We start from the raw sequence: 24,955 nt of genomic DNA, 5'->3' as shown, positions 1-24,955 counted from the left end.
GAAAGGACGGATGTTAAGCCGCGCTTATCAAGTTTGCCAGACTTTGTCTCTTGCGCTGCATGCGTACACGCGCATTCTGCCGTGCTACCTCAGCGCGTGTTATGTACATATATGTGTGTAAAGAGAGCGGTCTATTGCTGTACACTGAGGATTCACGCTGTAATGATTTCGCCTGGGAAATGTCATGGGTGACACGCTTTGACAAACATTAATCGGGTTGCGTTGTGATAACCGCCCGAAATGTCGATGTGTAATAATAATAATAATAATAATAATAATAATAATAATAATAATAATAATAATAATAATAATAATAATAATAGTAATAATAATAATAATAATAATAATAATAATAAGAAGAAGAAGAAGAAGAAGAAGAAGAAGAAGAAGAACTGTTGTGGTTGTTGTTGTCGCCGCTGGGGTTTTAAGTCCCAAAACCACGATATGATTATGAGGGGCGCCGTATTGGAGGGCTCCGGAAATTTCGACCGCCTGGTGTTCTTCAACGTGCACTTAAGCCAACTACACGGGCCTCTAGCACTGCGCCTCCATCGAAATGTGGCCACCGCGGCCGGAACTCGATCCCGCGACTTTCCGGTCAGCAGATTGGCGATGTATCATTGTGCACCTCCGCTGCTACGAATATAACAATTAAGTTTAATCAGCAATCGAGTAATAATTGCAGAAAACAATGAATAACTAACTAAATAAAGAAATGAATAAATAAATCTGATACAACCCGTTGCCACTCGTGCACAGTACGTAAAAGAAGAAAAAAAAGTATTCCCCCGCATTCGCTCGAGTGGTTCAACCCGTTCGCCAGTCCCATACTGAACGTGTGTAACTAATTCATCAAAGAACGCGCCAGGAATTTTAAATTTTTTTGTCTCACCTCCCAGACCCACCTTGTGTACGTTTTCCCATGGTATTTCTTTTTTGCTTATTTTGCCTTGCAGCGTGATGATCACGTAATATACAGCCCAGCTACGATGGCGGCAAAGTTCTTTTATAGGGATGGAGGCCATCGACTTCTTAGTACGTATTCATCGATCACCCCGTAATGCGACTGGACAACTGACACCGTACAGTTTTCTGCTGGTTATTTTGTTTTGGATTATGTTATGTTTTCGTTCACTTCTCTCTCAGGGGTCACGACGGTCGCCTCCTTCGGTGTTGGCGAACAAAACTTGGCCCCAGCGAGATCGTCCCTCAGTGGGAGTTTAAAAGCAGTGATGCATTGGCCGTTGCGACGCGCCAGCGTATTACGGTGATTACGTGCGTGCCGGGCCAGCGAATGCGGAGGCCCATGCAGTGATTTAGGAGCCTCTAATGACGACCCCGGCGCCTCTGCGAAATGATTGGCGATCGTTAACACAAGGCACGATCGATTGAGACTCTTATCAGATGATGCTTTTCACTATGTAAGGCTGTCCTACCAAAATTTCGCTTTCGTTCGCGTATACCCCCCGCTGGCGTGTGTGCAGTGAAAGTACAGGAAGTCGCCCTATATTTACTGACAACGTTGAGAAAACTTGAAATGGAAAGGTCGTACGTGTAGTGCATGCACCATGACTCTCCTCATATGTCAACCCGTTTCATCATCAACATGTACTCTGATGAGCGTGAGGTCAAGGGCGCGAGGCGCTTGTAATAACATAGCCTGACGAGATCACTCACAGCTCTCCTTGCTCGCCTGACAGTCCACCGTATAAATACTTCCCTTTCATCGGACCCTCGCTATTTTTTTTTTCTTCAGCCTGGAAATTCTCTTCCTCAGCTAGACACGTGCGCGCTTGATGCTGTGGCCTCTTCGTGTCGTTTATCGAACAGCAACGACAATAACTGTCATTGAGAATCGCCGCGGCACCAAATTCCGTTCCTTTTGAACAAAATCCAACGACGAACATCCTATAGGTCTGGTTGTAGTACGAGGAGCGCGAATCCTATCGTCACCGTGAGCTTTTAATTAGAACGCTGACGCATAAAAAGCGTCGTCGAGACTACGTTGCATAATTATACGCGATCAGTGGAAAATAAATAGCGCCTTAGAAATTTTGGCCAATGCTATTTGTGTGGCTTCAGCAGCAAAATCTGGAGCTACGCATTAACAGAATACCAGTACACGAACTCAACGACGAGAAAGTGCGTTTCAAACAACACTTAGATACGCCAGGTGACATATCTGCATGTCTAATGTGTTCAAAATCCAAACAAGTTCAAGGGCTGATGGAGGCTTGAAGCGATGAAAATCGTTGAGCAGGGAATGGCGCTGAAGCCGTTGTCCTCCTAAAGTCCTGAGACAAGTCCTTTTGTGAAAAGGTCGACTCCAGCGGGATTTCCTGTTCAACAATCCATAATCCTTTAAAATATTTTTGGAGCGCGCCGTTCCATTCCGTCTCACAATCAAACGGCCTTCTGTAACACGTTATTGGACAAACTCCGTCCTTCCGTCGCGTATTTGAGAAGTCACAGAAGCGCCTATCTCAAAATGAAATTCGGCTCACCTGCGAGTACGTCATCGTAGATCTATTCCGTTAGACGCGCACCACAGAAAAATGTGTCGGAACTGACGACGAATATATATCAGCTCTCGAAACGTACGTTGCGCCGTTAAAACAACGCATATGCCGCCGCCACCAGTCACAACCTCGAGCGTCTCCGTGCGTATGACGATATCAAACACCGGTCGGGGTCGCCCGTCTTCCCTTTTCACACCTCCGTGACGTTTTTGTGACGGTGTCACGTACGGCCAACATCCTGCGCCGTTGTGTTGGGCACGGCTCGCATGGCGTCCGCTATGGTTTTGTGTGTACAAGAGACTGGTGGGAAATTGCCGTAGGATAGCGGGAGCATGCGAAAGGCGTCACGGTGACGCCAGGTTCAAAGCTCTGCGGACGTCTTCGTGAACGTAGGTTGTAAAGACGAGCCTGTCCTTCTTATTTTTCTCTTTTATCTCTTTATTTCTCTTTTTTTACAACTGGCCACGCCATTGAGTAGATGTAAAACGTCACTTCTAAGAGCTCATTTCGGTTAACTCCGCGCCTTCACTCGGGGGTGCGGTTTGTGTGCGGATTTGACAACCGTAAGTTCCCTCTCTCTCTTCCCTTCTCTCTCTTTCCATATCTCTCTCTCACAGAGCGATTCTTTCATGTACCCAACCCGCCACAGTGGTCTAGTGGCCACGGTGGTCTAGTGGGCCGCATTTCGATGAAGGCGAAACGTTAGAGGCCCGTGTACTTAGATTTAGGTTCACGTTAAAGAGCACCGGATGGTCAGAATTTCCGGAGCCTTCCACTACAACGCCCCGCATAATCATGTCGTGCTTTTGGGACGTAAAATCCCAACAATTATTATATTATTTCAGGCTCCCAATGTACGTACTGTGTAAAGGTGCAACAAAAAGGTGGAGAAACCGTCAATGCATGCGCTACACAGACCACACTGACGATGTGAGCTCCTGATCTATATTACCAACAATAATCTCGAGCACATAAAGGTGTACTGGGTGATCGAAGTGCGTCGAGCAAACAGGGTTCGTGTGAAGTAACAAATGATTAGACGTGTGTACAAAACCGCGTACAAAATCGCGTACAAAAATCGCATTTCCATACGTATGTCTCAGCAGCGATGAAATACTATCGTTGGAAACAGATTTCAATTAGTAAAAACAAGCAGTGTGATGAGCAGCCATGTCTAGTTACCTGTGAAGTGCCGTGCCATTCCGTCTACAGTGGACGCAACTTGTGCACAAATGTGTGCTTGTGAACGTTGTAAGGTGAACTATTGCCAGTGAACTGTTCATTTTCATGGTGCCTTCTCTATTTGTATCACTTCGCTACTTGATTTTCTTGCTTGTACTTTTATTTTACGGCAGCCATTCTTTCTTTTTTTTTTTTTGTCTGCAAAGCACAGAGAAAAAGTAGCCGAGGTGCTAATACGTTAATTTCTCTTCAGCAAGCAACTCATAACACAACAGGCCTTTGCAAGAATTAAGACGCTCACTATACGACCTCTGACATAATCTACTCATCTTATTTTGAACGTTAATGTCCCACAAGTTAACAGCTCGATGAAAAAACAAGAAAGATAAAAACAATAAGGGCATACCGTATACCTCCTCTGAGTGCCGTGAGCTTCCGCTCGCACACATCCTGTCGCTGTTTGCAGTCAACGCAACATTTTCCGTTTCTCTCGTCTCTATGTATTTTGTGTCGGAACGCCGTGATTCCGTTTTTTGTTGTTACTTGTCCTTCCTTCTCGTGTTTCTATGATAAGGCGTCACGCAATTGAAGGCTACGCTCTCGAGACCCAGTGCTAATGGTATTTGTGTAAGTCTTTGCATCCATATATCCAGTGCTACATAGCGCTTTGTATTTGCGCATGCTTCGCCCGTTCACATCTGTCCTTCGCGTAAGATATGTTCTTTCATATCCCACTCTTATCTGTTTGTTCGTCTCAAAGCGTGTTACGGCGACTGGCGAGCTCTCTTCTTCAAAGGTGCCGCCATCGTAAGCTGATTCGTTGCGCAATCGCAGAGCTGTAGTTCGAGGGCACCGGATAACGGAAACGGCCAAATATACCTCCGCTGTCCCCATAAGATTCCTTTTCTTTTTGTGCGTGCGCGTGTGCGTGTCTTCAGTTTCTTTTACTTTGTTCTCTGAGGTACAGCGCGCACGACTTTCGTTCTGTCAGTCTTTAGCGTCTGACGTTGCGCACAAGTGTTTGTGATACCTGTTTGTCAAGCTTATACCACGTGAAAAAGCCTCTAACAGAATCTAAAAAAAAGGTTAGTTTGTTCAATAACGTCTAACCTCACTACAAAGACGAGCGTCGTTGCATTCGTTGCAGATTGGTGTACTCTATTGCGCCATTACAAACGCCGAACTCGAGTGCGTATTTCACTTATACGAAGTTCCATGTTCGGTGTGTGGCATCGCGGAACAGTGCACAAACTCACTTCCCTACTTTCGTTTTATTTTCTTGCTGACAGTTATTCTATTTCATATTTAAAAAACTGCTTCTTTCTTTACTTATAATGAGCTGTCTAGAAAGTGGTAGTTGTATACAAGTGATGCTTCGGTTGTTTCTGTATTTTGCAAATGACAGCCCCACAATGTAGTATCAAACCAATCACTTCTGTTAACACTAAGAATTTCTTCGTCTCGTGTTACTTATTCATGTCGCGGCTTTGTTGTATTATGTTCTTCCCTTTCATTTTCTTTCGTTTATTTTTTTGAGGGTTCCAAGAAACATCGTTACGATATCACTGGATCTTCAGAGAAGGAATGTACCAACTGAACGTCTACGTAGTTCCGCAGGCTTTTTCGCAGTCACGAACAGCGGCAAAATGGCAAAAAAAAATCGTTATGATTCTTAATTCAGATAAAACGCTTTCATATACGCACGGCCACCAGGGTGCGCGAGGAACCAGCCCTGACCGCTGTGCGCACGCTCACACATTTCGTAATTCAAAGGCCGCGTCACCGAAATATCTGGCGTGATGTGAGATAGCCGTAGAAAGCCGTGAGCGGGCCGGTTGCACGCGAGTCGCCATTACTGGGCATTTATGGCTGTTGAGCTCAAGTGTTATGTGCCGGGAGGCTTTTCACTGCGTCCCCGTGTAAGAATGCTTTCAGATTTATCTTCTTTCGACGGCTTTGAAACGTGAAAGTCGTAAAGGATCCCGGCTATTAGGTGCCTTACGGTAGTTCTTATCACGGCGATGTCATAGCATTTCACTCGGAATTCAGTTCTCTCAACATCCGTCTCACTTGTCTTTTTTTACTTCTTTCTTTGCCTCATTTCTTCTTTTCATCTTCGCGTTTGGCCAAGCATACTTTGCCCCGGAACTTTCAAGGAATGCTGAGAACTTTCTGATTACGAACCTTTTCAACAATAAACGAAGGTGCCAGGTCCATTTAGTGTAATTCAGCAGTTGTCAAACATTAGGGACCATCAATTAGACACTTCAGTATAATAAAGATAAAACATTTCTAACAGTCTTTTTCAGCACTCCACGCGTAAGGAAAAGATGAGTGTATATTTCTTTGTGGATTTGTTTTACAGTTTCTTTTCAATTTTGGATTCGTGCTGTCACGTATGCGATCGCAGGAACTAACGTGCTATGTGGCCATGCATCGAAAGTCACACATAATCACACAGGTACAGTAGCCACGCATAAATTCGCGCGTAACCTGCCGCCGGTAAGAACCGAACCCAGAACCTCCACACAAAGCGTACAATGCACTACGTCATTAGAGTTAAGCAGCAACTGTAGCTCGGCCATCCACTTTCTCGGACAATTTGTGTAGTCGGACAAAATACATAACCCTTTGGAGTACGGGCCGGCGTGATTTCGTGGTTGTATAGCTATGTTGATTTGACTACATGACAGCTCCGGTGATTAAACGGTGGCTAAGCGCTGCGTGACCTGTCGTTGACCTGTCCTCGGCTCTAGCATGCAACGGTCAGAACACGTAAGAACAGACAGCTCTCGCTAAACGGTATGCTTTTGTAGCTCTGTGACGCACAGAGTTTGACAGTGCAGCGACCCCTATAAGTCGATTGATACAACCATTGCACTTAGGTGTATACATTTCGTCTGGCTTGGTTAAGGAACTCTAGAAGTGCAGCTGTGGCTGCATGCAGCCATTTCTTCTTCATGGACTCCTTGCACTTCATCGCAGGGTTCAGCGCCCGAAAGCAAAAAAAAAAAAAAGAAAAAGAAAAGCCTCTGGACATTTTTTCCCCGGTTAGCTGCACTTGAGTCAACAGCAGGACGGCGTAAATTGTTTGTAAAAGCGAATAATTGGCCAATAAGATTGTCGACGTCCTCCTCATTGCGAAGCCGGTCGTATCCGCACGCGAGGCTTTTCGCTAATTACATAATGTCCGGTACAAGAATGACAACGTTCGCGGCGGCGGAGTGGAACGGCCGCCACATTTTTGTCCACTCAACAAATCTCGACGCCCTGCAGCCGTGGCTGGACCCTTTAACAACAGCGCCTCCTCCAGCCCTGTAGTTACGTACCCTTTCACTTTATCCTTCCCCTCCTCCATCTCCCACCGTTATTTTCATTTTCCCACCCTCATTTGCACTTTGCCAAGCACGTTGTTTAGCCGAATGAAAATCACAGACCTGGCGACCACGAGTACACAAGCGTTTCCTTTTTGTAGTTGTTGTTATTGCTGCTGATGTAGGGTTAAGGAGAGTTCACTTTCGGTCCTTGGGGGGGGGGGGAGGGGGGAGGGGGTTTGCCAGCATAGGAAACGTCTTCCTTTTCAAGCGAAGCTGTCTTCTTCTACCGTGTGCCGTCGTCGTCGTCGTAGTAGTAGTTGTAATAGTAATAGTAGCTGTAGCTGGAGTAGTAGTTGTGACAGTAGTATATATAGTAGCAGTAGTAGTAGTAGTAGTAGTAGTAGTAGTAGTAGTAGTAGTAGTAGCAGTAGTAGTAGTAATAGTAGTAGTAGTAGTAGTAGTAGTAGTAGTAGTAGTAGTAGTAGTAGTAGTAGTATAGTAGTGCAGCGTCACGCAGGTCACGTGACCGAGTTGGGGGAGTGAATAAAGAAATAAAGTGAAATGGTGGTTATGATGATGACCTTTTGTACCGATTGTCATCATCATCATCATTCTAATAGTAATCATTACAGCCTCGCCGCCCAACGTTCTTCACGGCGTGGATTTTATTTTTTTTTCGTTCGGCTTCCAGTAACAAAACGACAGAGAGTGAAACAGCGAAAGCGAGAGAGAGGAGGAGAGTTCCTCTTCCTGCTCTTTACTTTCCGGCACTGGGCGTGCTTGCCGAGTCTGATGAATGGGCCCGCCTGTGTGAACGAACTCATTCGAAGATCGTGCACCCCTGCCGATCTCCCTCTCTCTCTAGCGATCCTGCAAGCTTCGCACATGCGCTCCCACTGCCTGCGTCTCTCTGGAAAGACGGCTTCCCCGCTTAACCGGCAGCCGTAAACTGCCGCAGTTGTGTTTCGTTTCTTGTCGCCGCTGTACACTCAGCTCCGTCGAGCTTTTATAAACGCGGCTTTTTTTTTTTTTTTTTTTTTTTTTTTACAGCCGACTGGCACGCAGCCATGCTTTCTGTTTGCTGTTTTTTTCTTTGGTATTGCGCCCCTCTGTAATACATCGTATCGCGTGATCTTTAAGCTGGCACGTGCAACCTTTTTTTTTTCTTCACTACATTCGAAGCGTCTTTGTGTATCTGCGGATCCGTGCAGGATTGTGCAACTTGAAAGGCATTTGCTCGGGTGATAAACACAGCTTGATCGCTGAAAAAAAAAATCAGTGCTGAGTTCTGAAAAGACTAACGCTGCTTGTTTTGTTGCTCTTTCTCACGACACATTCTAGGACCATGGACACATGTCTTGAAGGCGCAGGAGGTAACGAAAGCTGTACTGACGTACCTCAAGTCAACAGATCTGTGTGTCTGTGTGACCGCCTGTAGACTTGGCGTGCTTCCCCAAGTGTGCTTTAATGAAAACCAGCAGATAATGAAGTCAAGAAATGTAAAGGGGACGTTAATTGTACTGCTGTAAGTGTACTGTAGTAATTGTGCTATAGATATGAAGAAAGTAAAGTGGACGAAAAGACAACTTGCCGACGGCAGGGACCGAACCTGCGACCTTCGGATCCGAAGTTTGCAGGTTCGTCCCGTGCCGCGGCAAGCTGGTCTCAGGTTCGGTCCCTGCCGGCGGGAAGTTGTCTTTTCGGCCACTTTCTTCACATCTATATCTCAATTACTACAATACACTTAAAACAGTACAATTAGCGTTCCCTATACCTTCCTTGACTTCATTATCTGCTGGTTTTCATTAAAGTTGTGTCAAAGAAACGAGCCCTCGAAAAACTCCCTTCCTTCACCCAAGTGTGCTTGTGGTTCTGTCTATCCCACTCTTTTATTCTGTCTCTCTTCTCGCCCCTTTATCCCTCTCCCCCATAGCAGAGTAGCAAACCGGACGTGCGTCCGGCTAACCTCCCTACCTGTCCTTGCTTCTCTTTCTCTCTCTTTACGACACGGTATACCACCCGGCACAGTCCCAACACGTTCATCCATATCGTGGGTCTAAATCACCACGGAGTGCGTACGTGCTAGAACGTAACATACGTGACAACATGCGCCAGCAAAACCTGATATCAAACGCATAAGCGGTCTTTAAAAAAATGGTTTAGGTCGCTAAAAAACGTCTCTTACACGAACGAATACTTTGTTTACTCAACGCTTTGTATGTCACGCCCTTGGCGGCAAATTCAAACACTGTACGAAGTTAGACGTTGCGTATGATGAAAGTAACCACAATTTTACGTATCGAATTTCGATACCAAGCACTTAACTAAAGTGCTTCACTAAAGCTTCACTTCACACAGATTCCCGCATGCGCCTTGGATCTGGATAACATATTTCTTGACACGGTACGGCGATGATTTTCTTCTTTCTCGTTTTGTTATCATGCGATATGGTTGTCCTACCGTTAATCTATTCGACTAATGTAGTAGCTTTAGCTATGTCGAAGGTGATGCTACGGGGGAACAACTCACTCAACATAAACTAAACCAAAAATGCAATGAAGAATGTACCAATACTGCCCACGGTCAACGACCCTACGCATCTAAGGGCAATCTCCCAGATCGACATGTGATGCGAAGTTATTTGACAAGAGCTCGCCCTAATCAAGAACAAAGCAAGAAAAGGTCGTTCGCACGCGTTCTTTGTATTCTACGAGAAGGCTTCTCGGTATAAGAGGCCACCATTTTTGCCGGCGTCGTCTGCTAACCCTTTCCTGATCTAGAAGACGCGGATGTGCGCATACCGAAGACGTTTTACGCAGCCTTGTTGCATGCATAGGATCGCGCGCCGCGCCTCCAATTGGCTGATTACAGCGCTAGGCTTCGAAAAGCGCCGTGCACGGCTCGAGTGGACGCTCAAGACTTTATATGGCCGCCAGGCACGCAAAAGATTTCTCTTTGCACGCGCTATTCACAGCCAAGAAAAAAAAAAAACTAAGCTTGCGTTGATGCGGCTCGAAAGGGAAAGCGCTCTTTACAGACACGAACTGTGCTTCTTGTTTAGGCCACGCCCATAGAGCGTCGTCTTCACTCTCGGCATGTACTGCGCGTGCGCACTGAGTTTACTTAGTGCGCGAGTCATGCAAAGTAGTGTATAACACTGCCTCTGCGATAAAGCCATGCACGGAAGCCTTTATGCAACATCGCCAAAGCTATTCAGAGGTCATTAACATGCACGCGGGTTGCGCGGTTAATGGCGGCGGTGCTTATAAATTCTTCTCTCTCTTGCTTACTTACACGGCGCCTTCGCCAAAAGGGGCGGCATACGTTAATTCCACGGCATTCGTGATAAGTGTACTTACATACCACAGCGCCGCGGAAGGGTTAAAGGGCTCCGAGATCCGGGCTGGGCTTTAATGAAGCCCGGGACGGTGCTCGGAGATTTGTCGTCAACCACTTTTCTTCGGTCTCGCCTCGATGAATGGCTGCGGTTCGCGTGATGAATAATTTCAAGCCGCTCTTGCTCCTTTTTTGGTTCGGATGTTAACGACCTTAAAGCCAAGAAGCTTGAGCTAGTTATTTACTCGGCAATCGTGAAGTAACGCAGTTTTCATTTCTTGCTCTTACTTTTCTTTTTCTTTTTGTGTGGTTTGATCTCAATGCGAGTGCCTTGTTTCAGATTCTGCTTTGATCCGGCAGGCGCTTGAACAGGCATGCGCGGGATAGTCCAGTACTTCCTCGCGTCTCTGTTATGTGCGTTGAGGTCGCTGTTAATTTCGAAAGTCATGTCGGAATATTTTTTTCTTCCTATATTCTCAAGTTTCCTGCCATTTGCCGATCATTTCTGAATATATGCGCAATATAAAGAAACATGTAGCACAAGAAATCATATATTGCAAATGTGCCTTTTTGGGGGTTTTATTATTATTTTTTTTACGTCGTCTCATAGCATGGTCGCGCAGTTGCACCTACCGGCTACCGGCGGCGTTATTTCATATTCCTTCATTACAGACTGATATTACAAACATGAAATTTGAACTATACGAACGTAATCATTCAGCCTTACGCGTCTAATCCTCGCCTCTGAGAAGCTTTCGCGCGCAGCACAAGTTCGCATTTATAGAAGCGGGGAGATTCTATTCTATACACATACGACGTGCTCCTTGCAATGTGAACGCGTGCGCCTCTCGGTGCTTTTCTGGCGGCACAACACAAGGCGTTCACTACAAGTAAAGTTGTGCCTCTGACACCTAGTAGACGAGCAGGAGCTGCGGCATCACGCTGTGTGAGTTATGGAGTGGCAAGACAGCGGTCGCGCAGAGGTCGTGTCAGAGGACGCGGGTGCTCAAAGGGTGCGCAATCCGAGGAATGACCACCCCCCGGAAGGGTGCAACAACACTCTTGCTCGTATACGTAGAGGTGCGCTGACCCATTCTGGTCTTCAGCTGCAACGCTTGCGAATGTGCATGTACGCTAGGAAGGAAGACAGCTATCACGTTTTTTTTTTCCTTAGCTTCGTCGGGAAACTGCTTTAAAATACGAGTTGCGCCGCATGTTTCAATTTCTTGGAAAAATCGAAGATTATTTTCCTGTTCACAGAGGGAGGGAGAGAGGGAAGGAATATAGGAAAGGTATGGAGGTGGCAGTTTAAGCAAGCCAGTTATGCGAGATAATACTCAGCGTTCCGGGACCTGCATCTGACGCAAAGAAAAATTTTGTAAGTGTATATCTGGGCCACTGCTGGAGCTAGAGATGTTACGGCGTGTGTATGCGTGGGTATTATTAAGGCGAGAGCCTTGGCTGACTCATCAAACGCGAAAATTGACCGTCGGCTGTGTGGGTGGCAACACGAGTGATGCAAACACATGTGCATGTCGTCACTTTTGACATCATTATGACGCCACAGGTCGCCAAAATTTGTGACGTCACACGACGAAAATCTAGCACCTATAGCAGATGAGCAAGAACTGCGGCATCAGTCGATTGTATTGACCCATCATTGCGCATCAATGAGGGAAAAAATGGCTTTCGAGTCGTCTCAGGCAAATACGTGAAGGACTGTGACGTGTGTGCGCGCTTGTGTGTGTGTGTGTGTGTGTGTGTGTGTGTGTGTGTGTGTGTGTGTGTGTGTGTGTGTGTGTGTGTGTGTGTGTGTGAGAGAGAGAGAGAGAGAAAAAGAGAGAAAGGGGAGGACGTTAAGAAACAAACTGCAGCCTGCTCTTCCCTTACGTGCCTTGAAGGTGAAATATACGCTCCGTAATATAACTTCGTCCACCCCCGCCCAATCTCGAGCGGCTTGCCTTTGATCCTCGCGAAAGCTCTGTGGCAGGTGTGAAAAGCTCGCTGGTGGCTTCCACGAAAGCGCGATTTAGACGTCGGTTGGCACGATGGCGGGCCGCACCTAGTGTAGATAATGAAGAGTGGGTTGTTAGCGCAAAGGCACATATATCATGCGGAGGGGAGGGGCGTTATGTGTGTTCCTATAATATGAAAGAGTGAGCCGAGGTGGTATACCACCGGGACTTGTTTCGTAGCGAATGAAGCAATTTCAGCCACTTTCGCCGAAGTATAAAAAAGGTGTCTGAGGAAAACTGATCTTTCGATCTTTGTTAAAACTACCCTACTCGTCTTGGAATTGAATCCGTATTGCGGGAACCCACTGCTGGCTCCAGTGTAACGTTAGCTATCGATGATAAGAAAACACGTTGCCACGACGAAATCCGACAGTCACGACAATCCGCACAATGCATGACGAATCCCGCAAACAAAAAGAGCCCGTGATGCAGTTATGTACGACTTTCGTCCATTCGTAGCTAGTGCTTCGTTGCATTTACTGAGGTCCGAGTAAGCACGACAACTTGATACATAACTAATTAGCGCTAGAAGGACAAAGAACAACGTCATAACACGTCCCGTCCTGTCTGTTTCCTTGACCTTGTCCTTTTTGCGCTAATTAGTAAAGTCTCAAGTCAATTCGCACCAACTAGCCCAACTCTTACCTCATATAAGTTGAGCGCAAATAGTGAGTGACACAACAGGAACACTAACTCACAAAAGTGATTTTATTGCAGCGAGGTAATCTAGCTTTGCTTTTAATTGTTATTTTCGTCACTGTTGTAAGTCAGGCCCTGTGTGGTCTCTCTTCCTATTTGCATGTTCTCGTCATTGTGCGCTTGCTAGCGCCTATGTAATAATGTACAATCGCGTGCCGACATATTGCGCCGACAATATAGCCCTTTTTTGCAAGCATGCATCAGATAAGCCATGTGATAAAGCAGGAATGTCAGTAAAGCATTGTTACTAACTTAGCAAAGAGTTCGAAAAGCAATCAGTGGTCGTGAACTCACGTGGACATGCGAAGTCATGGGCCGTGCTGTCACGCTGTATTGCATGGCTCTGTCGTTTTATGTAATATCGTATACAGGGGCACTGGTATTCCACACAACGGACGCCGCAGGTAGACGCGACGTTTCTCAACAATGCCCCGCTTGTCACGGCGAAGACGGAACTGCACAAACCTTCACGAATGCGCGTTCGCACACGCCGTCCATTGCGAACGATATACAGTGTTTGCGTTGCTGGCGACAGCCCTCTGCAACTTCCGATGGTCTCGGAGTCAGCTATATAAGTGACTCTCGTGTCCTTCTGGTCGTCGTACAGGACTAAAGCTGTCTTCCGAGCCTCGCGTTTTCGTCTCGCTGTACCCTTTGCTCTGTCGCTTCTCTCTCGTACGTCTACTTGCTCCGTTCTCTCTCTCTCACCCAGGGTCGCACCTTTCCTCCTCACTCTCTGCAGAGTTCGACGCTCGACTTAGACGTTGCGTGCAAGCCGCCTTCCTCGCTCGTTAGTTTAGTTGTTTATTTTTCGCCTCTTTATGTACCTCCTCGGCATCATAAGATCCACAGCCTCATTCGAGGTTCTCTTTAAGAGACTTTAGAAGGCCACGGGCGTGTCACCTTCGTCTTCTTCATTTTTTTTTCTTTTTTTCTGGCAATGAACGGGGTCAACGGAAGAAACCGCGAAGCGGCTGCCGGATCTCTCTGATCGACACCGCGGACGCGACCGCGAGAAAGACGCCGCATCGCTCTCAAGTAGAGCACGCGAGATGCCGCGAGAGAGGACTTCGAGGAGCGGCCTCTGTCACGGCCTGTCCTTTCCGCACCTTTTAACACTCCACCTCCTCTCATCACCCGCCGTGTGTTGGCCTTTGCTTAGAAGTAAACAACATCAACCTCGCGCTAGTGCTTCCACATTACGCTGTTGGTCGTATACATGGAGACCCGTTCGTTGCGTCACACCCCTTGTCGAGATTTTCCGGTTGCCGAAATGCGTTTCGTGGAGTTCAGGTTGGAATGTGGGTGCGCGACCCGGTGAGCTATAACGCGGGTCGTTGCGAACGACTTTGTGCAGGTGTTCCTGCACGCGAAGGCTCCAGTCTCCGAATACGTATCCTATACCGATGCCATCCGCTGTATGCCGCTGAAGTGCGAAGCGATGCTTCAAAATGGCGTTGTTGTTGTTATTGTTGTTGTTGTTGTTGTTTACGAAAGCAAATGAGGGCTGAGGGAAGATACGCCACCATATCCCTAAAATCAAGAATAAGCTCTAGCGGCTGAGGAACGTAGAAAAAAAGATTAAAAATAAAAGAGATGACGGAATTAAAGATGATAGAAATAAAAAAAAGAATAGTGGGAGAATATAACAATTTTTATTAGTCACGTGCATGCCTTACAAGAACTGTTATAGGACTAAGAAAACGCAGCGCCGACCAAAGTAAAAATATATTCTTATATTGACGTTTCGGATTCTGAACAAGGCTCCCTTGCGGGAGCCGAAACGTCTTTTAAGATACATTTTTACATTGGTCAGCGCTGTGTTTTCTTCGTCCATGTCATTCCCCGGCCGGGCGGAATTCCGACAACTCTTGACTTCAGCTTCTATCCGGTAAGAGGGAGAAAGAGTTATGCTAGTAAAACTGAGAGGTCGGCCTGAATCAACGTTCTGACCTGCTACTCAGCGTTGGAGAAGGGGTGTGAAGAGGCAGGTGTACAGAAGGTGTTGATGGCCAGGATGAAGATGGCGGAGGAACATAAGCTTGAACGTCCATACACACCTTATATACAGTGCGCTCTCGTGCAAAAGGGAAGAGTTTTTGCTGCGCCCAGAATACACAGTCTATTGAGATCTGTTTCAACGTGTGTTATCTCTGAAGGTGCGACCGTTCAGTAACAACGTGCGCGACCAAAATAGTATATACACCACATCAACAATATGTTCCTGCACTCCAAGAACATGCCTTGGTCTTCGATGTGCAAACATAAACATGCTCTCTTATATTAGTGGAAGCAGGGAATAACTCTGGAACCGTAACACCATAAACATTTATTTTTTTTTTGTTCCCGCGATGCTTTAATGGAACAGGAAAATGGTCAACTTCCTTGTGCCTATTTCAATATATTTTTGTTTGATCCAAAACTTGGTTGTTGGCAATAGCCCGCAGGAGACAGATTAGGGGAAACAGACTCGCATGCTATAATCCGGGTCTTAATCCTCTTCGCTACAGATAATAAGGAGTGACGAACGGATAAAACGCACATCTCGCGCACTCTCTAAATAGCCGTGAGCGACTGCCTGTCGACTCACTTTCCTCCACATCTGCATTTCCGCACACACAAAAGCCTTTCATCGATTCTCCCATGCTCGATTTCTCGTCCGGGAACGAAAGTCGCGTCTAGTTCCTCCGCATAACGATCCGGTTTTAATCGGCGGACAAAAGCGACTAGCCGCAGTTTCCCACGGGAGTCGTAGGTATACGCTAACATACGCTAACGATGAATGATGTCGTCAGGGGTCGCCACTGCGTGCAGTCTGCGCACGCTAGACAAACCGCGAAATTAAAGACGGACGCGGAACCAGCGACTAGCCAAGCACTGTGTTTATATAGAATCAACGCAGCATGCGGTATGTATGGTATAAAGACGCCTGCGCGACTCTCCTGGGCGCTTCGTATCTCGTTATCACTCCCTTTATACACCCCGCTGACCTTGCCGTGCAAGTAACGGAGCGCACTGGTTCTCAAGGGAGCGGAATTGTCTGCTTCGTCTAGCAGACGACTCGGCGGCGTCATTCGATAAGAGTCAACTCCCCTGCGGCGGTGTGTTAAGGGGGGCGGTCCTGGGCGTTCCGTTGTGTCTATACGAATGCGCAGGGGCAATCGAGTGCGACCGGTTTCGGCCCTTCCGATCACCGTTTGCAGAGGTGCCACTTGACCCTCGGCCTCTTATGTAGCGGCGTGAGTGTGTCTACGTCTTGCGTCCGTGCGGGGTGCGTTCAAGTTCGAGGTGACGGAAGAGAATGGAGCCTGGAAGACGAACAACGGGCGATCGAGTCTCGTCTCTTGTGTCTGCGTGCGCGCGAGAACTCCAATGTTTCTTCCAGGTGCAGTTGTCTTTTATGAATATGCGTAGCTGGCTGCTCATTCTGTTACAGGTCGTTTGCACCTCGACAAGAGTTGTTTCTGTTCTTTGCTGAGATTGAAGTGTGTCTCACGGAAATTTTGGTAGGCATAGGTAATTGTAGAGCATTCATTTTAATCGCTGACATGGGGCAAGTCACTTTACCCGGTGATACTGAAGTGAACTCGTCTATTAAGTCAACGTCGTGTCACTGCCCCAAGAACGTTGGCCTGTAGACATTAAAACTGTACGTTGCGTGTTTTTTTTTTTTTTGTGCTACATAGTTTGTACTTAGCGTCTTTAGCGGCGTGATTTTTGTCTGATGTCTCAAGAGGGGAAAGGAGGGATCTCCCATTCGAATCTCATCTATTCGAACTTCACCCTCTGTTAATTTAATTACGCGAGTTCAGAAACGTTCTTCTAATGGCGTTTTCGATTCTCCCTCTGTTCGATTATCTTTGCCGACAGGCAAAGGCATTTCAGTGTTTGCGCGCTCAGAATTAAGCTGCGCGAACGACTGTCTTGTATAGAAGCAGATGTCGGATTTAACAATCTGTTTCGTTCTCATAAGAATTCCTTGGCCTTGGCTGGCCTTCGCAAGTGAACCGTCCAGCATCAGAAACTGGCTCGAAAACTTTCCGTTATGCGAAGAATTCCAGCTTAAAGAGATTTTTAAGATGATCACACGGAGCGTGTCTCATTGAACGGCTTCTTGACTGCGCCTTGCTTCGGCCAGGGTCGATGCATCCCCGCGTCCCCTCACCGCCGAAACTCTTCACTGCGAATCGCGTGATAGCAGTTCTACTCTCGGCACCTTGGCGTGGAAAACATTACGCAGGGCGCAACGGCACCGGTCTATCGAGCCAGCAGCTGCCGACCGCGCAGCATGGAGAAGAGACTTGCTCACTTCCGCGTGGAGAACGCGATTGAAGACTCGCCGTTGTGTGGATCCACACGACGGGCGACTGTGCATGTATACATAAGAAAGGGCCCCGTCGTGAACCTGTCGAGCCTGGAGAGAGAGAAAGAGGACGGGGCTCCGTTCTGTTCTGTTTTAACTGGCTTGCTGTGGAGAGGTTGAGCATTATACAACCTTGGCTACTCCATTTCTATAAGTTCTGTAGGGAAACAAAAAATGATTACCCAAAATAAAAAACGAACAAGTAAAGAAAAAAAGCGCATAGCAAATTGTAAAAAGTTAAAAAATTACACGGTAATCCACAGTTCGCATGCAGGAGTTTGCATGTCAATAGAACGTTTACACGCAGACTTTTCTAGTTCTGCCCACAATATACGGACTGACACACCATTTTGTTCATAGTAACACACAGCTGTTCATCACAAGCGCTTATCTAATCCAGTGTCCACTAAATGTTCGCCTTTGGCTGAAGATGGCTGTCAGGGTACGATCCAAGTAATTTCTGAAATGTGAGATGGCGTCTGTCCAAACTTGCTAGTCTCTTTTCTAAGTGTTTTCTTTCATTTGCGTACTTTACGCATTCCCAAAGAATGTGCCTAACATTCTCATCTTCATGACCACAGTAGCATTCCGGTGAGTTGAAAAGACGGGTTCTTTAATAAACACCGGAGAAGTCTGCCTGGTAGTACGACGAGCATGCTTTACTTCAACTTACGCATCGGTGCTCGGCTGCTGACCCAAAGGTCGCGGGTTTGATCCCGGCAGCGGGTGTAGTATTTCGATGTAGGTTAAATGCTAGAGGCCCGATATAATGGACGTGATCGGTTTCGCGTTAAAGGAACCCCATGTGGACGAAATTATCCGAAGCCCTCCACTGCGGCGTCTCTGATAGCTTGAGTCGCTTTGGGACACTAAACTCTATAAACGAACCGTCAAGAAACTAAGGTATACTAATGCAATGCCATTACTGCCTCAGAGAAAAGTTCAAAAGTTTGGTTTCGTTAGCGTGAGCTCCGCAGCATGCAGTTCGTGAACCAAGACCGTCTCTTAGCGCGAGAGATAACTGCCTTTAGGTTAACGTCCAGTTTACAGGCTGAGTTTATTATTCCTAGATTAAATTGCTCGAGGAAAGAAGGAAGAAGGCAAGCGAGTCGGTAGTCCCTGCGCGAAAAAAAACAGCAAAAAATGGAAGGGTGGTTGTGTCTGCGTCGTGTATGTCGCGTTACGCTTGTATGAGTTTTCTTCTTTACTTTCTTAAGCCTTCAAGGACGCGAATCGTAGGACACTTGAAGCCTTATAGGAGGGAAAAGCGTGACATTTTTTTTTCTATGACTGTTGCATAAAGAGCCCGGAGCAATGCAAATGTGACGAGGCGACGACGTCGTTGTTGGTGTTGCGAGCGCTCGGCTTTTATTCTTTTATTTTTCTTTCTATTCGTTGCTGCCCGGAATGTGCGTGAAAAAGGTTGATGAACGACGCGTGTGGGAAAAAAGAAGCGAGAGAAAAGCGGGGGGGGGGGGGGGGAAGGGGGAGAAGGACCGTAGGCGAACGGCCCCGAATGACTTCTTCTTTCCGGGGCCTCCCTCGGCGTAGCTCGGGCTTTCCAGCACGACTCATTCGTCTGTTCTTTCCAATGTCACCTCTCTCTCTCTTTCTCGCGCTCTCTCTCTTGTACGCATACCTACACGCTTTCCTCCTTGCCCAAGCCTTCCGCAACAAGAGAGGAGGGTCAACGGAGTCAGTGGAGCGGAATAGACGGGCGCTTCTTGGTCTTTTTCCCGAGTTTTTCTTTCTTTCATTCACTTCTTTTTGTGTTGTATTTGCAAGTTCATGCGGCACGCTCCCGGTAGACTACCTCTCTTCCTTCCGTACGGCGTGTGCGTCACGGTCGCTTCCCATAACAGCGCAGCAGTCTATATAGTCTATCTTTGTGTTGCTTTCTCTGAGAACCTGCAAGTACAACATAACGAGTTGTGTCCGTCCGTGTGGTGTGCGTAGTGTATTCACAGAGTAACGTCGTTGTGTGTCGTGACAGGGTGTTGACAGCGGCTCGCTTGTACCTTCGTGTTCGCTTCCTGCGAGTGTGCACGCCGTGTGTCAAAACACGGCGTGACCCGTCGTCTGTCGGGTCGCTGTACGGGCCACTATGGATCCCGGTGCTTCTTCTCGTAACTGGTTGCGCAAGGAGTGGGCCATAACGGGATGTGAATTGAGGGGGGGCGGGGGGTGCGGAGAGGTCTCTGCAGCAGCCTTGCCAACCCCCTCCCCACCTCCCCTCACGCCACACTGCTCGCTCACGATCATGATCATCGTCGCAATGATCTCCTTATAACGGAGATGTGCCATTCCTGAACGTTCTGATGGCGCGACCCCCTGTGCTGTTGCTGTATACACTTTTATATGGTCGTCGCTTCCAGGGTGTCTCGTCAGTTTGTCATTACGGCAGACGGCTTCCGCGGGCGTTCTAGTTACTCAGGTACACTTATATCATGATCATGATCATAATCACAATGACCGCATGGCTCAGATGTTCTGACCGCTCTGATGACATCACCTGGGGTGTAGCCAGTGTACCTACACTTGTGCGTCTCTGTTTGCTGTTATGGTAGCTGGCTTCCGCCCCAGTCCAGTTCCAGTGACCTAAGTATGCTCAGGGCATCATCATCATCAGAGAGATCATTGTCTCTGCTCAAGTGCTGTCTTGCGTGTCACTGGTCGTTAACTAGACCAGGGCCAAGGATGACGTTCTGTCCTCGTGATGTGACTAACCGTCGGTGCTTCGACGACCATTGTGGAATCGTACGAGAGACGATGCTCATCATACCGAAAGACTGGAACATTGACCCTCTGTTCTGTCGGTCAACGCATGGCTGGCGTTCATATGCATGGCTGGCGCGCATATTCTATGCTTGGACATGATGACCAGACATCACGGAAGTAACGTATCATTGTCTTATTAACCACTGTTGTTACGGATATCACGGGTAACTTTTAGGGCAACGAGTCAACGTATCTCTTGAAATAGCCAACTTCGGATTCTATGAGTAAGAAAAGACAATTAACGAACGCTAAGAAATTAACCAGTTGCTCTTCAGACCGTTGACTAAGGCCGATCTATCCGCTATTGGTGGTTGAGAAACGCCTTCATATGTCTCTCTGTTTCTCGGCTTCTATGAGAAGTTCTATTCTAGAGACAGTTACACAAACGCGAGCATGCCTAATTCAATCATTGGTAGCCAGTCGCTCCAGAGTAAAGATTCGGGCTACTTATATGCGGGCATAATGGTCAAGTTTCGGGCCGCTTGCTCTGTCGTGAGCTAAATGGCCCGGATGTGAGCATATATATATATATATATATATATATATATATATATATATATATATATATATATATATATATATATATATATATATATATATATAATATATATATATCCGCCGCGGTGGTGCATTGGGTACGGCGCTCGGCTGCTGACCCGAAAGACGCGGGATCGAATCCCGGCCGCGGCGGTCGCATTTCGAAGGGGACGGAATGCAAGAGGCCCGTGCACTTACATATACAGACGCAGACTAAAGAACCCCAGGTGATCGAAATTTCCTGAGACCTCCACTACGACGCACCACGTAATCATATCGTGGTTTTGTCACGTAAAACCCCAGAAATGATTAAAATTCGGCAAATATTTCCGTTTTGATCTGGGTTTTGTCGTGTGCTTCGAAAGTCGTCTTGGGCGCGTTTTTTTTTTTTCATTTTTTGTTCATTTTCAGATACGTCAAAGGAGTTACATTTGAACACCTACGTTCTCTCTGTATAGCTACCACGCTTGAACAACAACAACAACAAAAAAAGATATTGTGCGTGAGATCCTAAATAAGATGGGCGGCGTCCATGTTATCTCACGGCCCAATTACGCGCTTCTTATCGTGTTATACACCTTTAGCATCTTATCTACGCGGCCGTCGATAATTAAGTGTCGGGGAAGCCGAGAAATTCCCCTTTTCTTCGAAACCGTCCCCCTCCCCAACCCTTGATCTTACCGCCCGTTATAAATAAACGCGTGCGAGCTTTTATAAATCAATAGTGTTTTTCGACACGAGTCGAACACTTTACACCGTAGGACTTCCCGCGCTTGTGTTTTCAAAGAGGGGGGTAATTACCGATTAGACGCGGTCGCAAGATAATTGCGGAAAAGAGGTTTGGCGCGACGCCAGCTTCTTTTTTATCACGTTGCTTTCTTACATGCCTTTTTACACAATTTCTTTCCTGTTTTTTTTTCTTCAGTTCTAATTGCTCTGATTTCTCGAGCTCGATAGGGCGATGGCTTTCTTCCTGCAGCTAGTTCGAGCTCACTGCACATCGATAGCCATGTTAAAAACTGCGGATGACACCAGTTGTACTTCACATTGACAACAGCGGCAAAATATAGACTGTAGTTCTTGGAAATCAGGAGGTATTCAAGGTGTTCCCACTGACGTATTGACCGTTAATTTCGGGGTCTTTTCTTGTTTTCTTTAAGTGGGATGTTATTTTGTCACATATGTGGTGTCCCAAAGGACATGTTGTGCTTCGCGTGTCACACGTTATATTTTTAGCCGTAATAAGTTTGTCGGTAGAACCAGGCTGCGCGATGATGAAAGGCATAATGAGAAGCGGATGTTCTTGTTTCACCCATACCTTGGAGAAGTTGACGCCCACTGCGACATCGCATCTCCGCATCTACAACTTCGCTACCGCAATCATGCAAATATCAAGTTTCCGGCGCCTTCGGCCCTGTTGCTCCTAAGTTACTCAGGCTGCATGCCTGCTGTTTATGACAGGCGAGCAACGCCACTCAGTCTGTAGAGTTTCGAGCACTAATAAGCGTAATTACAAGTTCCTATCCATACCTCCTCTTAGCTATAAAGAAAACTATAAAGCTAAAACTTGGCTATAAAGAAAAGAAAATAAAGTTATAAGAAATACCGTTTCACCGATGCTTCCACAGAAAGATAATAAACAGCTACGTGTGAGCACTGGTATACTTTCTGCATGAGTCTACACACGCATAAACACCAGATAAGCGGTTTCCGAACTCCCTAAGCATGACTTCCAATTGACGCGTCGTCGTTGACTTCGGTGCAGGTGTAACTGTGTGACTAAACGGGCCTGTCGACGACTCACCCCTTCTGAGCGATTGCACGGCGTGTGCTCCGTTTGGGAACCGCGCCAGGCATTTACGCGAACCCGCAACATTCCGTGCTAAACCAGTGAGCTGTCCACCTGTGTGACCGCACGCGGCTACGCAGTGTGTGTGTCTCTATGGCCTCGGGTAACGCGCGGAATCTTAATGAGTGCGGCGAAACGTAACCGCGGTGGCAGCTATAGCCTCGAAGCGTACACGTACGTGCGTCAGGTGTTCGCGTACGGTGACCGCAATCGAAGAGAGCGTCGCTGAGCTCGATGCTTCGCGTGAATGAAGCCGAGTCATACACGCGCGTACACGTAGTGGACTCAGTGCGTTCCGCATGGCGGGCTTGTTTATATATGCGAAACCGTCGACCACGGTGCACAGTGTGTAGTGTTAAAAGCACTGCGAGGTTGTACACTGTGTACGAGACGAACGTGATGTGTACGTAAGCGTGTGTGCGCGACATTGGCGCAAGAGGCGTGTGTACACCTTTTGACACGCGCCGGCGTCTTTCTCATTCAGTCACGCTCTTTGCGCGTCGGTTGTGTGTAGCCTGCTCTGTAAGCGTTATTTGACGCCAGAGATGGCACAACTACTCCTAGAAGAGTAGTTAAACTTCATTACTTTTCATAATTTTGTAAATGTAATTAAATTATGTTACGGATTACACTTGGCCGAAAGCAATGACATTTCGTTACTATTACTTTTGAAAAGTAATGAAAAACTTGATCAAAAGCTGATAATTCATGCACTAACTTTATCTGCGGCACACATACATTGCTATATAATCGAATACATGCTGTAATAGAATACACGCTTATTTCGTGGACAATACACATCATGAAACATACAGATAAGATTAGGACTGAGAAAGATATCTCAGAGATTTCTGACGCTTGAGGCTTGGCACTCAAATTAACTTGTCTTTGTTATTTTTCTTTCATTTTCTTGGCCGTATTCTGATGCCATAAGAAAAGCTGGCATGCTACATTTTAGACAAAAGTAATTCGGAAAGTAATGAGTAATTTCGCTGATATTACTCGCTTGGGGCAATTCATTGCAAAAAAAAAAAAAAAAACTGCCAATTTCGGTTTCACGTACACCTGCTCTCCGTTACGGCATTGTTCGGCGTCAACCTGAGAATGGTTTATTCAATGTAACGAATTGACGTGTTTCCAGGAATGCGTTATAACGAACAATAAGCTGTATCTTGAGTACAGTGACCTAAGTACAATGCCTCGCACTCATAAAAAAAAAGCTCTGATTGCCACTTAAACCGGCTGTTGCTATACCATTAATTTTCTTGGCAGTTGTCTCTAGAGGTTGTTGTAAATCTTGCCGGGCTTTTGATAAAAAATAGCACTCATCTGTGGTATAGAAAGTTTTGTTACCTTTTTTTGGGAGCCATTACACTGTTGTTTCAGTGTAACGTATATGAACCGTTCAATGATTTTCTCTCTCTCTCTCTCTCTCTCTTTTTTTTTAGTAATGCGAGTTTGCCACTGATGCTACCTTAGCAGTTAAGGAGGGTTCGAATGCTGTTTCAAGTAACTTTCCGTTAATGGTACTTCGTTACATTCTGGTTTATCTCACGTGGTATTATAATGAAGCGTGCTACCACGATACCATCGTTAAGGATAAATTAAACCCGACAGCGACATTTTTCGTCAACTCCTTCTCCTCACCACTCTTTCCAACTAAGTTTGCGTCTTTAGTAACAGACGCCCTTTTTAAAGACAGCACCAAGGGCGCGGGTTCGGTTCCCGGCCGCGCTGACCGCATTTTGATGGGAGCTAAATGCAGAAACACCGGTGCACTTGGATCCAGGTGCACCACACATGGCAAAAATTAATCCGAAGCCCCTCCCCTCTACGGCGTGCCTGATAATTCGTGTTTTGGCAGGTAAGACGCCCAAGATGAACGCTTCTACTGAAATGCAAGTAGAACACCAGTGCTTACCTCGCTGATAAGGGAGACCATAATGATGCGATAACGGAGCACACAGGTAGCAGGCGTTCCGCACTTGAGCACCGGCGATGAATGAAGTGACGTGTTGCGTTGGCACCGTTGACGTTTCCAATCTGTCGACAACCGCACGGATCCGATCCCAATGCCAATAAGAACAACAAGCAGCAGACCGTTATTTATAGACAGAGCAGCGAACGCGATCGACTCGTTAAGCCGTCTCCTTAACTATCTAAGCGCGACCCGAACGACACCCCCCAACGGATCACTGCCACACCAGCCGTGAGCGTTCGAAGCGTTTGTCGAGAGATGCTCGTCTGCATTTTACCGGTGGCCGCCGTAGCGCTTTTATGCCGCAGTCTCTCCCGCGTCCGCAGAAGCGATGCCTCACCCTTCCGCCTCGCACGCCCTCTCCCCTCCTCCTCTCCATTCT

General features: G+C 46.9%; 1 protein-coding gene across 2 annotated transcripts in view; it reads right to left on the bottom strand.

Annotated features, from left to right (window-relative positions):
* LOC119374385 (uncharacterized) overlaps nt 1-24,722 on the bottom strand; it is a 36,316-nt gene extending 11,594 nt beyond the window's left edge. The window contains exon 1 of one of the 2 annotated variants that reach the window (XM_037644476.2): nt 24,517-24,722. In XM_037644476.2, coding sequence (XP_037500404.1) covers nt 24,517-24,537 — 21 coding nt within the window. In that variant the 5' untranslated portion in view covers nt 24,538-24,722. Of the gene's footprint in view, nt 1-2,504; nt 2,685-24,516 lie in introns of those variants that run through there. The other variant, XM_049420355.1, reaches the window with a different exon arrangement.
* Nucleotides 24,723-24,955: the final 233 nt, after the last annotated feature.

The sequence above is a fragment of the Rhipicephalus sanguineus genome, chromosome 11, assembly GCF_013339695.2.
Source record: "Rhipicephalus sanguineus isolate Rsan-2018 chromosome 11, BIME_Rsan_1.4, whole genome shotgun sequence".
NCBI lineage: Eukaryota > Metazoa > Arthropoda > Arachnida > Ixodida > Ixodidae > Rhipicephalus > Rhipicephalus sanguineus.
This window is presented reverse-complemented; position numbering and strand designations above follow the sequence as displayed.